Raw genomic sequence first — 12,840 nt, 5'->3', positions numbered from 1 at the left:
AACCATGCTCATCACCACCACGACTATCATCATCATCATCATCACTCTCTCCACCACCACAACCATCATCATCATCATCACAATCACCACCACCACCACGATCATCACCACCACCACGACAACCATGCTCATCACCACCACGACTAGCATCATCATCACCACCACCACCACCACCACCACCACCACCACCACCACCACCACGAACATCATCATCACTCTCTCCACCACCACAACCATCATCATCATCATCACAACCACCACCACCACGATCATCACCACCACGACAACCATGCTCATCACCACCACGACTATCATCATCATCATCATCGTCGTCATCACCACCACCACCACCACCACCACGAACATCATCATCGTCACTCTCCACCACCACAACAACCATCATCATCATCATCATCATCATCATCACAACCACCACCACCACCACAATCATTATCATTATCATCATCATCAACACCATCGTCATCACCACCACGACCATCGTCATCATCATCATCACGATCACCATCATCATCTCCATCATGTACTAAGCTCTCAACAGCTGCACTGGTCATTTAGTGGTATTTTATTTTCATTGTTCATTATCCATAAGCTTCAGATACTGAGAGAGATAGAGAGATAAAATAAAAGAAAGAAAAGAAGGCAGCACCATAAAGCATTCATTACCTACTGCAACTTTTTAATGCCACAACTGACCACAATCTGACAGTGATAGCATTCACCGACACGCAGCGTCTGTGGTATCGGGTCTGGCATTATTGTTTTTGCTTTATCCCCCACCCAATTAGCGCAGCGCACCGCTGCCTATCTTGAACAAATTAGTGTTATTGGTCTTCACTTAAAAAGAAAGGGCATTATTAAACCACGTGCAAAGAAATGGTTTAATTGCGCGCTCCGATGTAATGTTTACTCTGCTACTTCGCGCTATGTTTGTAGATGGCTCCAGTATCACGCAGCGTTCTAATAACACACTGTCCTGAACGCTCGGGTTTGAACTTTGAGCTATTGATTTCCAAAGCAGCCAATACATTCTCACATTTCCGTGATAGTAGTACTAGCGTGTACGTTTTTCAATCGACGGTAGTAAAGATACAATGTGAGAATTGCATTGCCTCAGGATCAGCGTTTCTCAGAGATCATTTCGTTTTTTATTCCTTTCCCTTTTTTCACTTTACGCCAAAAGGAACAATTTAATTTCATTTTATGCCACTTTTTATGACTGTTTTTCGTCATTTGTATCACACAGTGCAATCTGATGTTGAATTTATTTGTTAATAATATACATGTTTCTACGAATCTGCATTTGATTGGAAGCAGGGATTTTACAGAAGTGTTCTGAATTAAGATAAAACAGAATTTATTCATGACATTTTGTGATAGTATAACTTGTCTTATGGAAAGTACAATTTAGGAACGGGAAAACAAAAGGAGCAAGAATTTCCATATTAAACAAGGCTTTTTTAATGTCCGTACTTTGTCACAAGAAATCAAGGATGTTATGGAACTGTTTTCTGTGAAATTTCGTTACCAAAGATGTAAACGTGAAAACAAAAGCAGCCAAATGCAAAGTGATTTGAACGATGAGGGCGGCTACAGGAACTTTCTGACGTCTTGTTTTCAGGTGAGAACTTTTTTTTTTTTTTTTTTTAAATAAATATATAATAATACACAAAATGTTGTCACTATAAATATACAATAATGCACAACGTATACAACATTAGGATTCCAGGCACGGGATATAGCTTATTATTTATTACTATTAAAACCCTAGTTCTAGTGTTCTCTAGCCATATTGTTTTTATTAGTGAGAATATGGCTAGAGTGCACTGTATGTAACAAATTGTCAATTATTGACAACCAAATGGTCACTAAGTACTATATGGGTGAGAAGTAGCCTAGTGGTAAAGCGCTCGCTTGATGCGCGGTCGGTTTGGGATCGATCCCCGTTAGTGGGCCCATTGGGTTATTTCTCGCTCCAACCAGTGCACCACGACTGGTACATCAAAGGCCGTGGTATGTGTTATCCTGTCTATGGGATGGTCCATATAAAAGATCCCTTGCTGCTAATAAAAAAAGAGTAGCCCATGAAGTGGCGACAGCGGGTTTCCTCCCTCAATATCTGTGTGGTCCTTAACCATATGTCCGACGCCATATAACCGTAAATAAAATGTGTTGAGTGTGTCGTTAAATAAACCATTTCCTTCTTTTTCTTCCAAGTAAAGGACACGCTTTTTTTCTATATATCTAAAACCACTAACCTTTACATTGATCCATTTGGAGTTTACTGATAACATTAAACTTACATGTTCTCAACGGATTCAGCGATGTAGTGGTTAAGTTATTGAACGTAAGGCTTGTAGGTACTGAGTTCGCATTCAAGTACCGGCTTCCACTCAGATCGAGTGTAATAACTCGATAGGTGGGTGTACGGCCACTACTCTCTCTCTCTCTCTCTCTCTCTCTCTCTCTCTCTCTCTCTCTCTCTCTCTCTCTCTCTCTCTCTCTCAACCGTGTGTGGTGCGCCCTGAGCCATAATGCTAGCGTCAGACTGTCAACTGTTACGACGAAGTTGGCCAACTAGACGGTTGCGTTGTAATTTCCCAATCAACAATTAATGAGTTATACAAAGAGAATCCAGTTGTGAGAGCACTCAGACTTAGCAACTGGACAGTCGTAGAACTCGTGACAGCAGAAAGTTGGCCAACTTTGTACTGGCAGTTAGTAGTCTGACACTTGCATAATATTACATTGGTCTTTCTCGGTGATGCTATTAATAGCCCATGAGCCAGAGGGGTCGGTCGGCACCATCTGGGGGGGGGGGGGGGGGGGGAATGGGACAGATGCTCATAGTAATTTTTGTCATCATCCCTAGGTTTGAAATATTTATGATAGCATTGCAGGACTCACAGCTTTGTGTGTGTGTCTACCCGTTTTGTGACCTTACCTCCATAAGACTTAAATAAGCATTCAAACTATTATCCAAACATCATGGTCATATTATATCCAAACGCTACAATACACTGAATGAATTTGTAAAGAAAAAAAAAAGGTAACTCCAATGCTGGTGTGTTTATACTTCCTTATGTTAAATTTGGCGAAAAAATAATTCATGAATATTTTTAAAGTTTTTACAATTATAAACTGGTTTCCAATATTTTATAGAATTTGAAAAAAAATAAAATCTTATTTTTGTTTATTATTAGCTTACAAGAATTATTTGTCCATAGTTGAAGTCAAACAAGAAAAGAAAAGTACATATGCAGCGCCCAGTGTTTTTCATTCATTTCAACTTTCAAGTTTCGTGCTTATATCCAATTAAGGTTCAAGCGCGCTGTCCTGGGCATTCACCTCAGCTATCTGGGCTGTCTGTCCAGGACAGTGGGTTTGTTGTTAGTGGTTAGTGAGAGAGAAGAGGGTGTAGTGGTCTTACACCTTTAAAAATCGATTGGTATGTAATTATGTATAAAAAATAAGTATCCACAAAATCAAAATTCGTGGTCAGTGCTCCTGTACTAATGGAAAAGTAGAAAAATATAGCATTTCTTACTTGTAACTTGATATTTACTATATAGAAGGTGTAGGGTACATCCCTACATCCCGATATGTAAGAATGTGTGTGTGTGTGTGTATGTGTGTGTGCGCGCGCGCGCGCGTGTTGTGTGTGGGTATGTGTATTGTGTGTGCGTGTGTTTGTGTGTTGTGCGCGCGCGTGTGTGCCTGTATGTGTTCATAATACGCCTATCCCTACTTCCAAAATCGCACAGACGAGTGTATATTATAAACAGGCAGAAAAACAGGCACGCATACAGATATACAGACAGACCATTTATTAAAGTCTTACCTTATGTATATTACACACATATACAAAATAAAACAAACGTGAAAATACATACGCCATTCTACGTCGAGTTAAGTGACACAGTACACACATGTCCAAATATACACATATACAATAAACAATAACACTGTCGACTATATAACAAAGTAACAAAGAGCCACGCTTCCTGTTTTGATCAATACATTAATTTTGACTTTATATATTAAGGTAATAAGTCTTGTTTATCAATGCCCCGATCTGTATACGTTGTATTATTGTTACGGACACCCTATTAAACAAAATATCCTAGGTATGCTTCTGACAAACAAAACTCTTCTGTTTTAGTTTCCGCCACGACGAGTTGATTAGTGGTGTGTAAATGTTTTGCGTGTGTAACTCTTTGGTTCTCCCACAGACACAACACGAGTGCTAGGCGAACCGAAACTGTGGCAGCTACAGTAACACCTGTTGTCTGTTTACATCATACACAAGCTGCACGTTTTTCTCTTCTTTAAAAAAACAAACAAAAAAACAAAAAAAACTATTAAAAAAAAGAAGAAGAAAAAGAGAAACATTAACGTTACCCCATACAGTAATGCAACATAGACAGTTAAGTGCTATACTAAACTCGTCTGGGTTGATTTGGTCGTTGGATTAAACGCTTTCGATGGACATTTGTTTTGTTTATTGTTTTGTTTTGTTTTTGTTGTTGTTGTTGTTGTTGTTGTTTTCCTGGGAGGTTTCTCCGCTCCAAACAGTGCCACACGACTGGTATATCAAAGGTCAAACAGTGCCACACGACTGGTATATCAAAGGTCAAACAGTGCCACCGCTGGTATATCAAAGGTCAAATAGTGCCGACTAATGTTTGTTGTGGGGAAAGACGCATATAAGAGTGACCGCTATATGATGTTTTGCTGGGGTAGCTTCTAGAAGATGAAATTGCTGGTATCTTCTAAAGACTACGTGTCAGAATATCAACTGTTTTGATATCCAATAGCCGATGATATGTTTAATTGACCAATGTTTTGATATCCAGTAGCCGATGATATGTTCAATTGACCAGTGTACTCTAGTTTTTGAACAACCAAACACTTCAGGAGCGACCCGCTCTAAAACACTTTGTAATGGCTAATATAGTTTTTAAAAATGTAACCCAAACTGGAGATAGATCATAGAATGATTTCTTGCTGAAAGAATTTTAAATTATACTCTGTCAAAAAAGAAACGCATAGGTGATAGGGAAAGAAGAACAGTGTTTGATTTTGACAAAATATCGGGGTTTTTTGTACAATGTTGCTGATTGACCATATTTGTTAATGTTCCTGGAATAGGACAGCATACCCAAATGCACCCTAAAACAAATTTAACGCATGTTCTGGCACGTTGTGCGACAAGTGCAGGAAATCGGCGTGGAATGGTCAGATTTTGGCGAATGCACGTGAAATTCGGGGAAAAGATTGGGGTAGTGATGGGTATTTAAAGCTGGAATCCTCGCAATGATGCCTCATTTCCATTTCGACGTAGACGAGTTACAAGATGCCAATACTAGGCCTGCCGAATGGAAACATTGCAATAGGTATCCAGTTAGATGAATCGCAGTCAGCAGTCGCACGCCACATGAACGTCCATCAGAGCACTATTTCACGTCTCTGGAACAGGTACCAGTAGTTTCAATCAGCTGAAGACCGGTCCAGAAGTGGAAGACCTCGCATAACAACTGCAGCACAAGATCGCTACATCCGGGTTCTGCACTTGCGTCACCGAACTGCCACAGCAACTAACACTCTTGGACGCATACCTGGTTTGAGAAGGGTGTCTGCACAAACCATTCGTAACCAACTTCGAGAAGCTGGTTTACGGGCTAGGAGACCGTATGTTGGCCGCGTCCTGCGACGTCAACATCAACATTTACGTGTTCGTTAGTGCACGAATGTACAGGGGTGGAACCTGGGGAAACTGGCGGCGAGTATAGTTGAGCGACGAGTCACGTTTCCTTCTACAGCGACGTGATGGACGACAACGTGTTTACTGACGCCGCAATGAATGTTTTGCCAACAACTGCGTCGCCCAAATTGACAGATTCGGTGGAGGGAGTGTCATGATATGGGAAGCCATCTCATACACCGGAAGAAGTGAACTTGTGTTCGTACACGGCAACCTGACAGCTGTACGCTACCGGGATGAAATTCTTCGCCGTCACATGCTTCACATTTTGGATCGACAGAGAGAACTCTGCCGCATACGGCACATGTAACAATGGATTTCCTACAGAATGAGAACATTAATGTGCTGCCATGGTCATCAAGATCGCCAGATCTCAACCCCATTGAACATCTATGGGACGAACTGGACAGACGTGTACGTCAGCGTGGCCCGGAGTCTCAGACGCTTCCGCAACTGCCACATGCACTGCCGGAAGAATGGGCTAGGATTCCACGTGCCCGGATTCAGAGACTCATTCAGTCTATGCCAAGGAGATGTCGCGCAGTGACTGTTGCTGCTGGTGGCCACACAAGGTACTGATTTCAGCGCCCTCGTGCGACGCTGTTTGGTAACGAAAACGCTTCCATTGCCGTCAGTCCATATCAAATTTGACTGTGATACGATCATAAATAACGAAATTATGCCACTTTATATTAAAGTGATAATTCCATGAATATTTCGCCAATGCGTTTCTTTTTTGACATAGTATATTTGATCTGTTCTCAGTGCTTAAAGCCAAGAACACAAGTGTAGCATTCCATTTCTTACATATCCTCAAAAACAACGTTGTAAGACATTTAAACGTCTTTCCTAAATGAAAACTTTTTTTACGGCGCTTGTGCTCGCAGTTAACGTAGTCGTCACAGTGCAACCACTTTCAGTGCAATAAGTTTCAGTGTAATTTATACTTCACAGAGCTATCAGTGTTGGTCGTGGCTATTTCATTGGATGGCTGTGGCGATCAGGTCGTCACCTTGGTGTAGCCAATCGTATGTCCTTAAATGTGTGTTATTACCATGTGGTATCATAAATAGGCAATGATGTCCTCATTAACGGGTACGTGTTTGTTTGTGTTTGTGAGTTTGTTTTGTTTTTTGTTTTTTTTGTTGTTTTTTTTTTTTGGGGGGGGGGGGTAAAGGTAAAGACCCCCACCACACACACACACACCGAAATATGGTAACACACGTGTTTGTTGTATGAAGGTCGTTGACGATCGATAACTGTCTAACTTTAAATATCAACAATAATTCTGCGGGATTAAATGTCTCGCCTACTAAAAACTTATTCGATGCCGCTGACAATTGCATTCTTAAATGTTCATTCCAATGCATGTTGAAGAAAACAAAAACAAAATTTAAAAACAATTTAATTAAAAAAAAAATCAATTAATTTGTTTTTAAATGTTTTCACCTGCATTTACGTAATAAACAACTATAAACCAAGTTTTACTGATCTAGGACTTAAGCGTTTGGGAAAAATTTACCGTAACGCAAAACTTCAACGTTGAGTTAAATTCGAAAGTTGACACTAAACCTTTGCTGCTATACAAATGTTATATCACCTAAATCTCGCCTCTGTACTTCAAAACTTAGACGAGACTAAGATTTACTCCCAGATAATTGCTTTAACTTTGGTGTTACGTTCAAAATTTACCAAAACGCAAAATTTCAACAGTTGACCTAAATTCGAAAGTTAACACTGTCGCCACCGCCGTTGTATGTACTATCCTGTCTGTGGGATGGTGCATATAAATATAAAAAATTCCTAGCTGCTAATCGATAAGAGTAGCCCATGAAATGGCGACAGCGAGTTTCCTCTCTTAATACCTGTGTGGTCCTTAACCAAATGTCAAACGCCATATAGCTGTAAATAAAATGTGTTGAGTGCGTCGTTAAATAAAACATTTCCTTTTCTTTCCTGTCGCCACTGTTGCCGCCATCAAAAAAGAAAAAAAGAAGAAGTAATATTACCTAAATCTCGCCTTTGTACTTCAAAACGTAGACAAAACAAAGATTTACTCCCAGGTTTATTGCTTTAACTTTGGTGTTACGTTCAAACTTGCGTCGAGGCTCTGCATTCACCGCTACTGTCAACAAATGTTGATTCCTACCTAGCACCTGTACATGTCCGTTAGTCTCAAGAAAAAAATGCTGCTCTTTCGTAATCTGTCCTATATTTCGTGGCCCTCTGACTTGTGTTTACAAATTGCGTTTAGGTTGACGTAAACTGTGTGGTTGTTAGTTCCATCGTAGTAGACAAAACATGTTATTCAGGTAGAGTCTGGCCTATATTCCATGGTCTACGGGATTTTTACAACTATGTACTGAACGTAGTGGGTTAATGAGTCTATTATCTGCTTTTGTATTTGGTCTCGCGTCTCAAAACGTGCTTGCGCTAAGTTAACTAAACACAGCTGATCAAAGCTGTATTTGTGAATAAAACTTAAAGGGACAGAGCCTAGTTTTTAAACACTATGTCATATTTTTCAGTATTAGAGCCGTTTATGGTCACTGAAATCAAACATTACTTACATTTATTGTTTAGAGAGTCCATTTTCGTAGAACCGAAGTGTTTCTGGTCATCCTGGTGTTTCTAATACCATAAAAAAAAAAAAAAAATCATATTTTTTAAAACGCATGTGTGTCTGAGAAATAACAGTTATGGAGTCAAGTTTCAGTCTATTTTAAGGATATTTCACCGTTTTAAAGTCACAGACTTTTGTTTCACTCTCTTGTAACGTTATCCAAATGAGTTACAGGTTTGTAAATTAACTAAACTTAGTGTCCATTTTTACGGGTTGAAACTAGTGTCTGTGCCTATAATATAAGGAGTATAATAAGAAATAATAATATAATAATAATAATAATAATAGTGTTTATATTATTACTACTACCACAACCACTACGACAACACCACAACAACACCAACAACAATAACTACTACAACAACTACGGCTGCAGCTGCTTCTGTTGCTAGCTTCAGGTGTAGTTGGTTCCAGTATCGATCAACGTCTAAGGATCCCCCCCCCCCACCCCCAATTCAACCAACACTATACGACTGATACATCAAATGATGTGGTATGTACTGGCATGTCAATAGGAAAGAGCAACTGTCGAAATAATCATGTTAGACATCAGAATGTGCTGAGGGTGTTGTTAAACAAATATTAAAGGGACATTCCTGAGTTTGCTGCAAATTTTAAGATGTTATCATCTAACACAGACTTTTTAACGATTGTAATTACATATCAAATATATTTTTCTGCATAAAATATTTGTGGCTGTATATTAAACGTGTTTTTGATTGTTCTAATATTTGTACTAGGTTACATTTCATTTTATTTCCTAAAATAGTTTTTTTGTTTTCGTACGTACGAACTTATTTGAAGACAAAATCCAGTTTGGGCTTCTTATAAATATTAAGACGACTAGAAATACATTGAATATACAGACACTGATATTCTAAACAAGAAAATATGTTTAATATGTAAGTTTAATCGTAGAACTATTTTATTAGTCGGAAACATCTTACAATGCAGCAAACTCGGGAATGTCCCTTTAAATTTCCTTTCTTTCTTTGTGGCGGTACGTAGCCCAGTGGTAAAACGCTCGCCTGATGAGCAGTCGGTCTAGGATTGATCCCCATCGGTGGACCAACTGGACATTTCTAATTCCAGCTAGTGCTCCACAACTGGTGTAACAAAAGCCGTGGTATGTATCATCCTGTCTGTAAGATGCTGCAAGTAAAAGATCCCTTGCTGCTAATCAGAAATAGTAACCCATTGCGTGGCAGCAGCGGGTTTCCTCTCTCATCTTGTGTGGTCCTTTACCATATGTCCGGCGCCATGTAACCGCAATTAAAATGTGTTGAGTTCGTCGTTAAATAAAACATACTTTCCTTTCTACCCATTGACCTTGAGTGCCACGCCAAATGATCCCAATGTTTGCCCTTCATCCATGCATCAGATAAACCGCCAGCTAGCGCAAAACTGTTGTATGTACCATATAGACCGCTTCGGTACAAGTCTAAACGATAGAGCAGATTTTTTGCGGTAGAGAGCTCGCCCGTGTGTCTCAACCAGAGCTTTAGCTACGACAGATATAATATTAGTGACCGTCGTATGTACGTCCCTGTCTGTTGGAAAGTACATGTAAAATCCGTTGTTACTACTAGGAATCGGCAGGAGTGACCTCTACGGTTGCAACTTGTTTTTTGGTTAATGTCATAATAACGATAACCTGTATCTGTCTGTGTCTCTTCCTCTCTCTCTCTCTCTCTCTGTCTCTCTCTCTCTCTCTCTCTCTCTCACACACACTCTCTCTCTCTCTCTCTCTCTCTCTCTCTCTCTCTCTCTCTCTCTGCCTCTGTCTCTGTCTGTCTGTCTGTCTGTCTCTCTCTCTCTCTGTCTCTCTCTCTCTCTCTCTCTCTCTCTCTCTCTCTCTCTCTCTCTCTGTCTCTCTGTCTGTCTCTCTCTCTCTCTCTCTCTCTCTCTCTCTCTCTCTCTCTCCTCTCTCTCTCTCTCTCTCTCTCTCTCTCTCTCTGTCTGTCTCTGCCTTTCTGTCTCTGTCTGTCTGTCTCTCTCTCTCTCTCTCTCTCTCTCTCTCTCTCTCTCTCTCTCTCTCTGTTTCGTGGCTGATTTTTCAGTATTAATCTTTATTACAGTAGTTAATTTTCTCTCTTTCATTCTCGACCAAGAGTAAAAATAACCACACAAGTTAGACACTACATAGCCATAGTTGAAAAATGTGCTGGTGGAGGGGGTGGGATCGTTAAACACATTTTTATTCCTCGTCTTTCCTATTCTTTCCTTCCCATTTCTCAGTGGTTAAAAACCATCGGTTTGAAGCCAGGTGGGTATTAGGTTCGCAAGGTTTTGTGTGGGCCATGCATGCATGTGCAATACTCCGACTTTCTCTGTCACTAACCAGTTTGCACTAATCATTAAACATACTTTCTCCACTTTGCTACAATTATAACCTGTTCCGGCTAACAGAGCCTTTTCAACGATTACAATTAGGGTCTTGTGTACACTTTCTTTCTTAGAAATTCCGAATATTATTTTTTTTATTACAAAAGTATTTCTGCTAGTGGTAATATTTGTAGAAAAAGATTGTTTTGTTTAACGACACCACTGGAGCACATTGATTTATTAATCATAGGCTATTGGATGTCAAACATTTGGCAATTTTGAAATATACTCTTAGAGAGGAAACCTGCTACATTTTTCCATTAGTAGCAAGATATCTTTTATATGCACCACCCCACAGACAGGATAGCATATACCACGGCCTTTGATATATCAGTCGTGGTGCACTGAATATTTGTAGAAGCACAGATTGCAGTTTTATGTCATAATATAATATATACTCAAAAGAATTTAAGGGTCAAAAATTTATAACCAAATAAGTTTCAGAGTGTATTAGATTGATGATGTAAACTACACCTAAAATTTTTTTATTTATTGTTCCATATTTACAAAAAAACACAAATAAACGTCACTGTATACAAGAAAGTCACATGACATGCTGTCAAAGTTGAAGGTTGTCAAACATGGATTTTACACATTAGAACATTCGTTTAATAGTGTGTGAATCCACCCCTGGCGCGAATACACTCGACACATCGTTGCCTCATGCTGTTGATCAGACGTCTGAAGAACTCTTGGGGAATGGCCTGCCACTCTGCCATAAGAAGTTGACCCAGATCATGAAGGTTGGCCGGAGGGGCATGGTTATCCCGAACTCTCCTGCCTAATTCGTCCCAGGCGTTCTCTATTGGGGCCAAGTCAGGCGAATATGCTGGTCAATCCATCCTGGCGATACCTTGTTGTCTGAGAAAGTCCGTTACCAGCCTGGCGCGGTGGGGTCTGGCATTGTCATTCTGCAGAACTGCCCCGCCGCCAATCTGCTGAAGGCCTTGGAGAACCAACGGGCGGATAATCTCATTCAGATAGCGGATTCCATTCAGATTGCCATCCACCACATAGAGGGGGGGGGGGGGGAGGGTGTCCTGTGGTGGATAGAGATGCCGCCCCACACCATGACGCTGCCACCACCGAACCGGTGACGTTGTCTAACGTTAACGTCAGCGAAGCGCTCCCCAGGACGTCTGTAGACACGAACCCGCCCGTCGTTGAACTGGAGACTAAACCTGGACTCATCAGTGAACATCACTCGACCCCACTGAACACGTTGCCACCGCAGATGAAGCGTGCACCAGTGACGTCTGGCCGTTCTGTGACGTGGTAGGAGTGGTGGTCGAAGAGCCTGGCGACGGCAGCGTAGATTATTGGCTCTCAGACGATTGCGTATGGTTTGATCAGACACTCGAGTTCCAGTCGCAGTCCGCAGATTGTCACGTAATCGGAGTGCAGTGGTTGTGCGTTGACGTAGAGCAATATTGGTGATGTAGCGGTCCTCTCTATTTGTAGTGCTTCGGGGTCTTCCCGAACGTGGACGGTTTCGAACAGAATTCGTTGCTTGGTACCGTTGCCACAGTCGGCCAACGACACTCTGACTGACACCAAGTCTCAGAGCAACATTTCTTTGCGTATTGCCATCCTGAAGCCAAGCAATAGCCCTTCCTCGATCTTCGATAGTCAGTTGAAGTCGTACCATTGTCGAATTTGGAGTGTGCACCGTACACGAACGCAAGCTCCAATTATACGGAAATTCAGCATTGGGAACATGGAATACACGTGCAAAGCGTGCAAATGAAGCGCTTTGTGAAAAAGCAAGTTATGGACACTTAGCAGACCTTTCGCTTTCGCCATAATTTACGTGCAAATGTAAGCATGTTTTCGCCATTAGAACTAGTCGACAGTGTCAATGACAGTGGATTTTAATTCATTTATGGGTTGCTTAGACCCACTTTCGTCAAAATGGAACAATACCATGCGTGACATTATGGTCTAGCTAATATAATTGACATTCAGAAAATAATGTCGAAAATATCGTCTGACCCTTAAATTCTTTTGAGTAGTATATATATCGGTCACTACAATCGCTATTCGCCAAGTG

General features: G+C 40.8%; 1 protein-coding gene across 2 annotated transcripts in view; it reads left to right on the top strand.

The window, feature by feature from the left end:
• The first annotated feature begins 1,470 nt into the window (after positions 1-1,470).
• LOC121378240 overlaps positions 1,471-12,840 on the top strand; it is a 118,526-nt gene continuing 107,156 nt past the window's right edge. For both annotated transcript variants that reach the window (XM_041506319.1, XM_041506320.1), the window contains exon 1: positions 1,471-1,639. In XM_041506319.1, coding sequence (XP_041362253.1) covers positions 1,517-1,639 — 123 coding nt within the window. In that variant the 5' untranslated portion in view covers positions 1,471-1,516. The remainder of the gene's footprint in view (positions 1,640-12,840) is intronic.

Source organism: Gigantopelta aegis, chromosome 8 (assembly GCF_016097555.1).
Source record: "Gigantopelta aegis isolate Gae_Host chromosome 8, Gae_host_genome, whole genome shotgun sequence".
NCBI classification, from domain to species: domain Eukaryota; kingdom Metazoa; phylum Mollusca; class Gastropoda; order Neomphalida; family Peltospiridae; genus Gigantopelta; species Gigantopelta aegis.
This window is presented reverse-complemented; position numbering and strand designations above follow the sequence as displayed.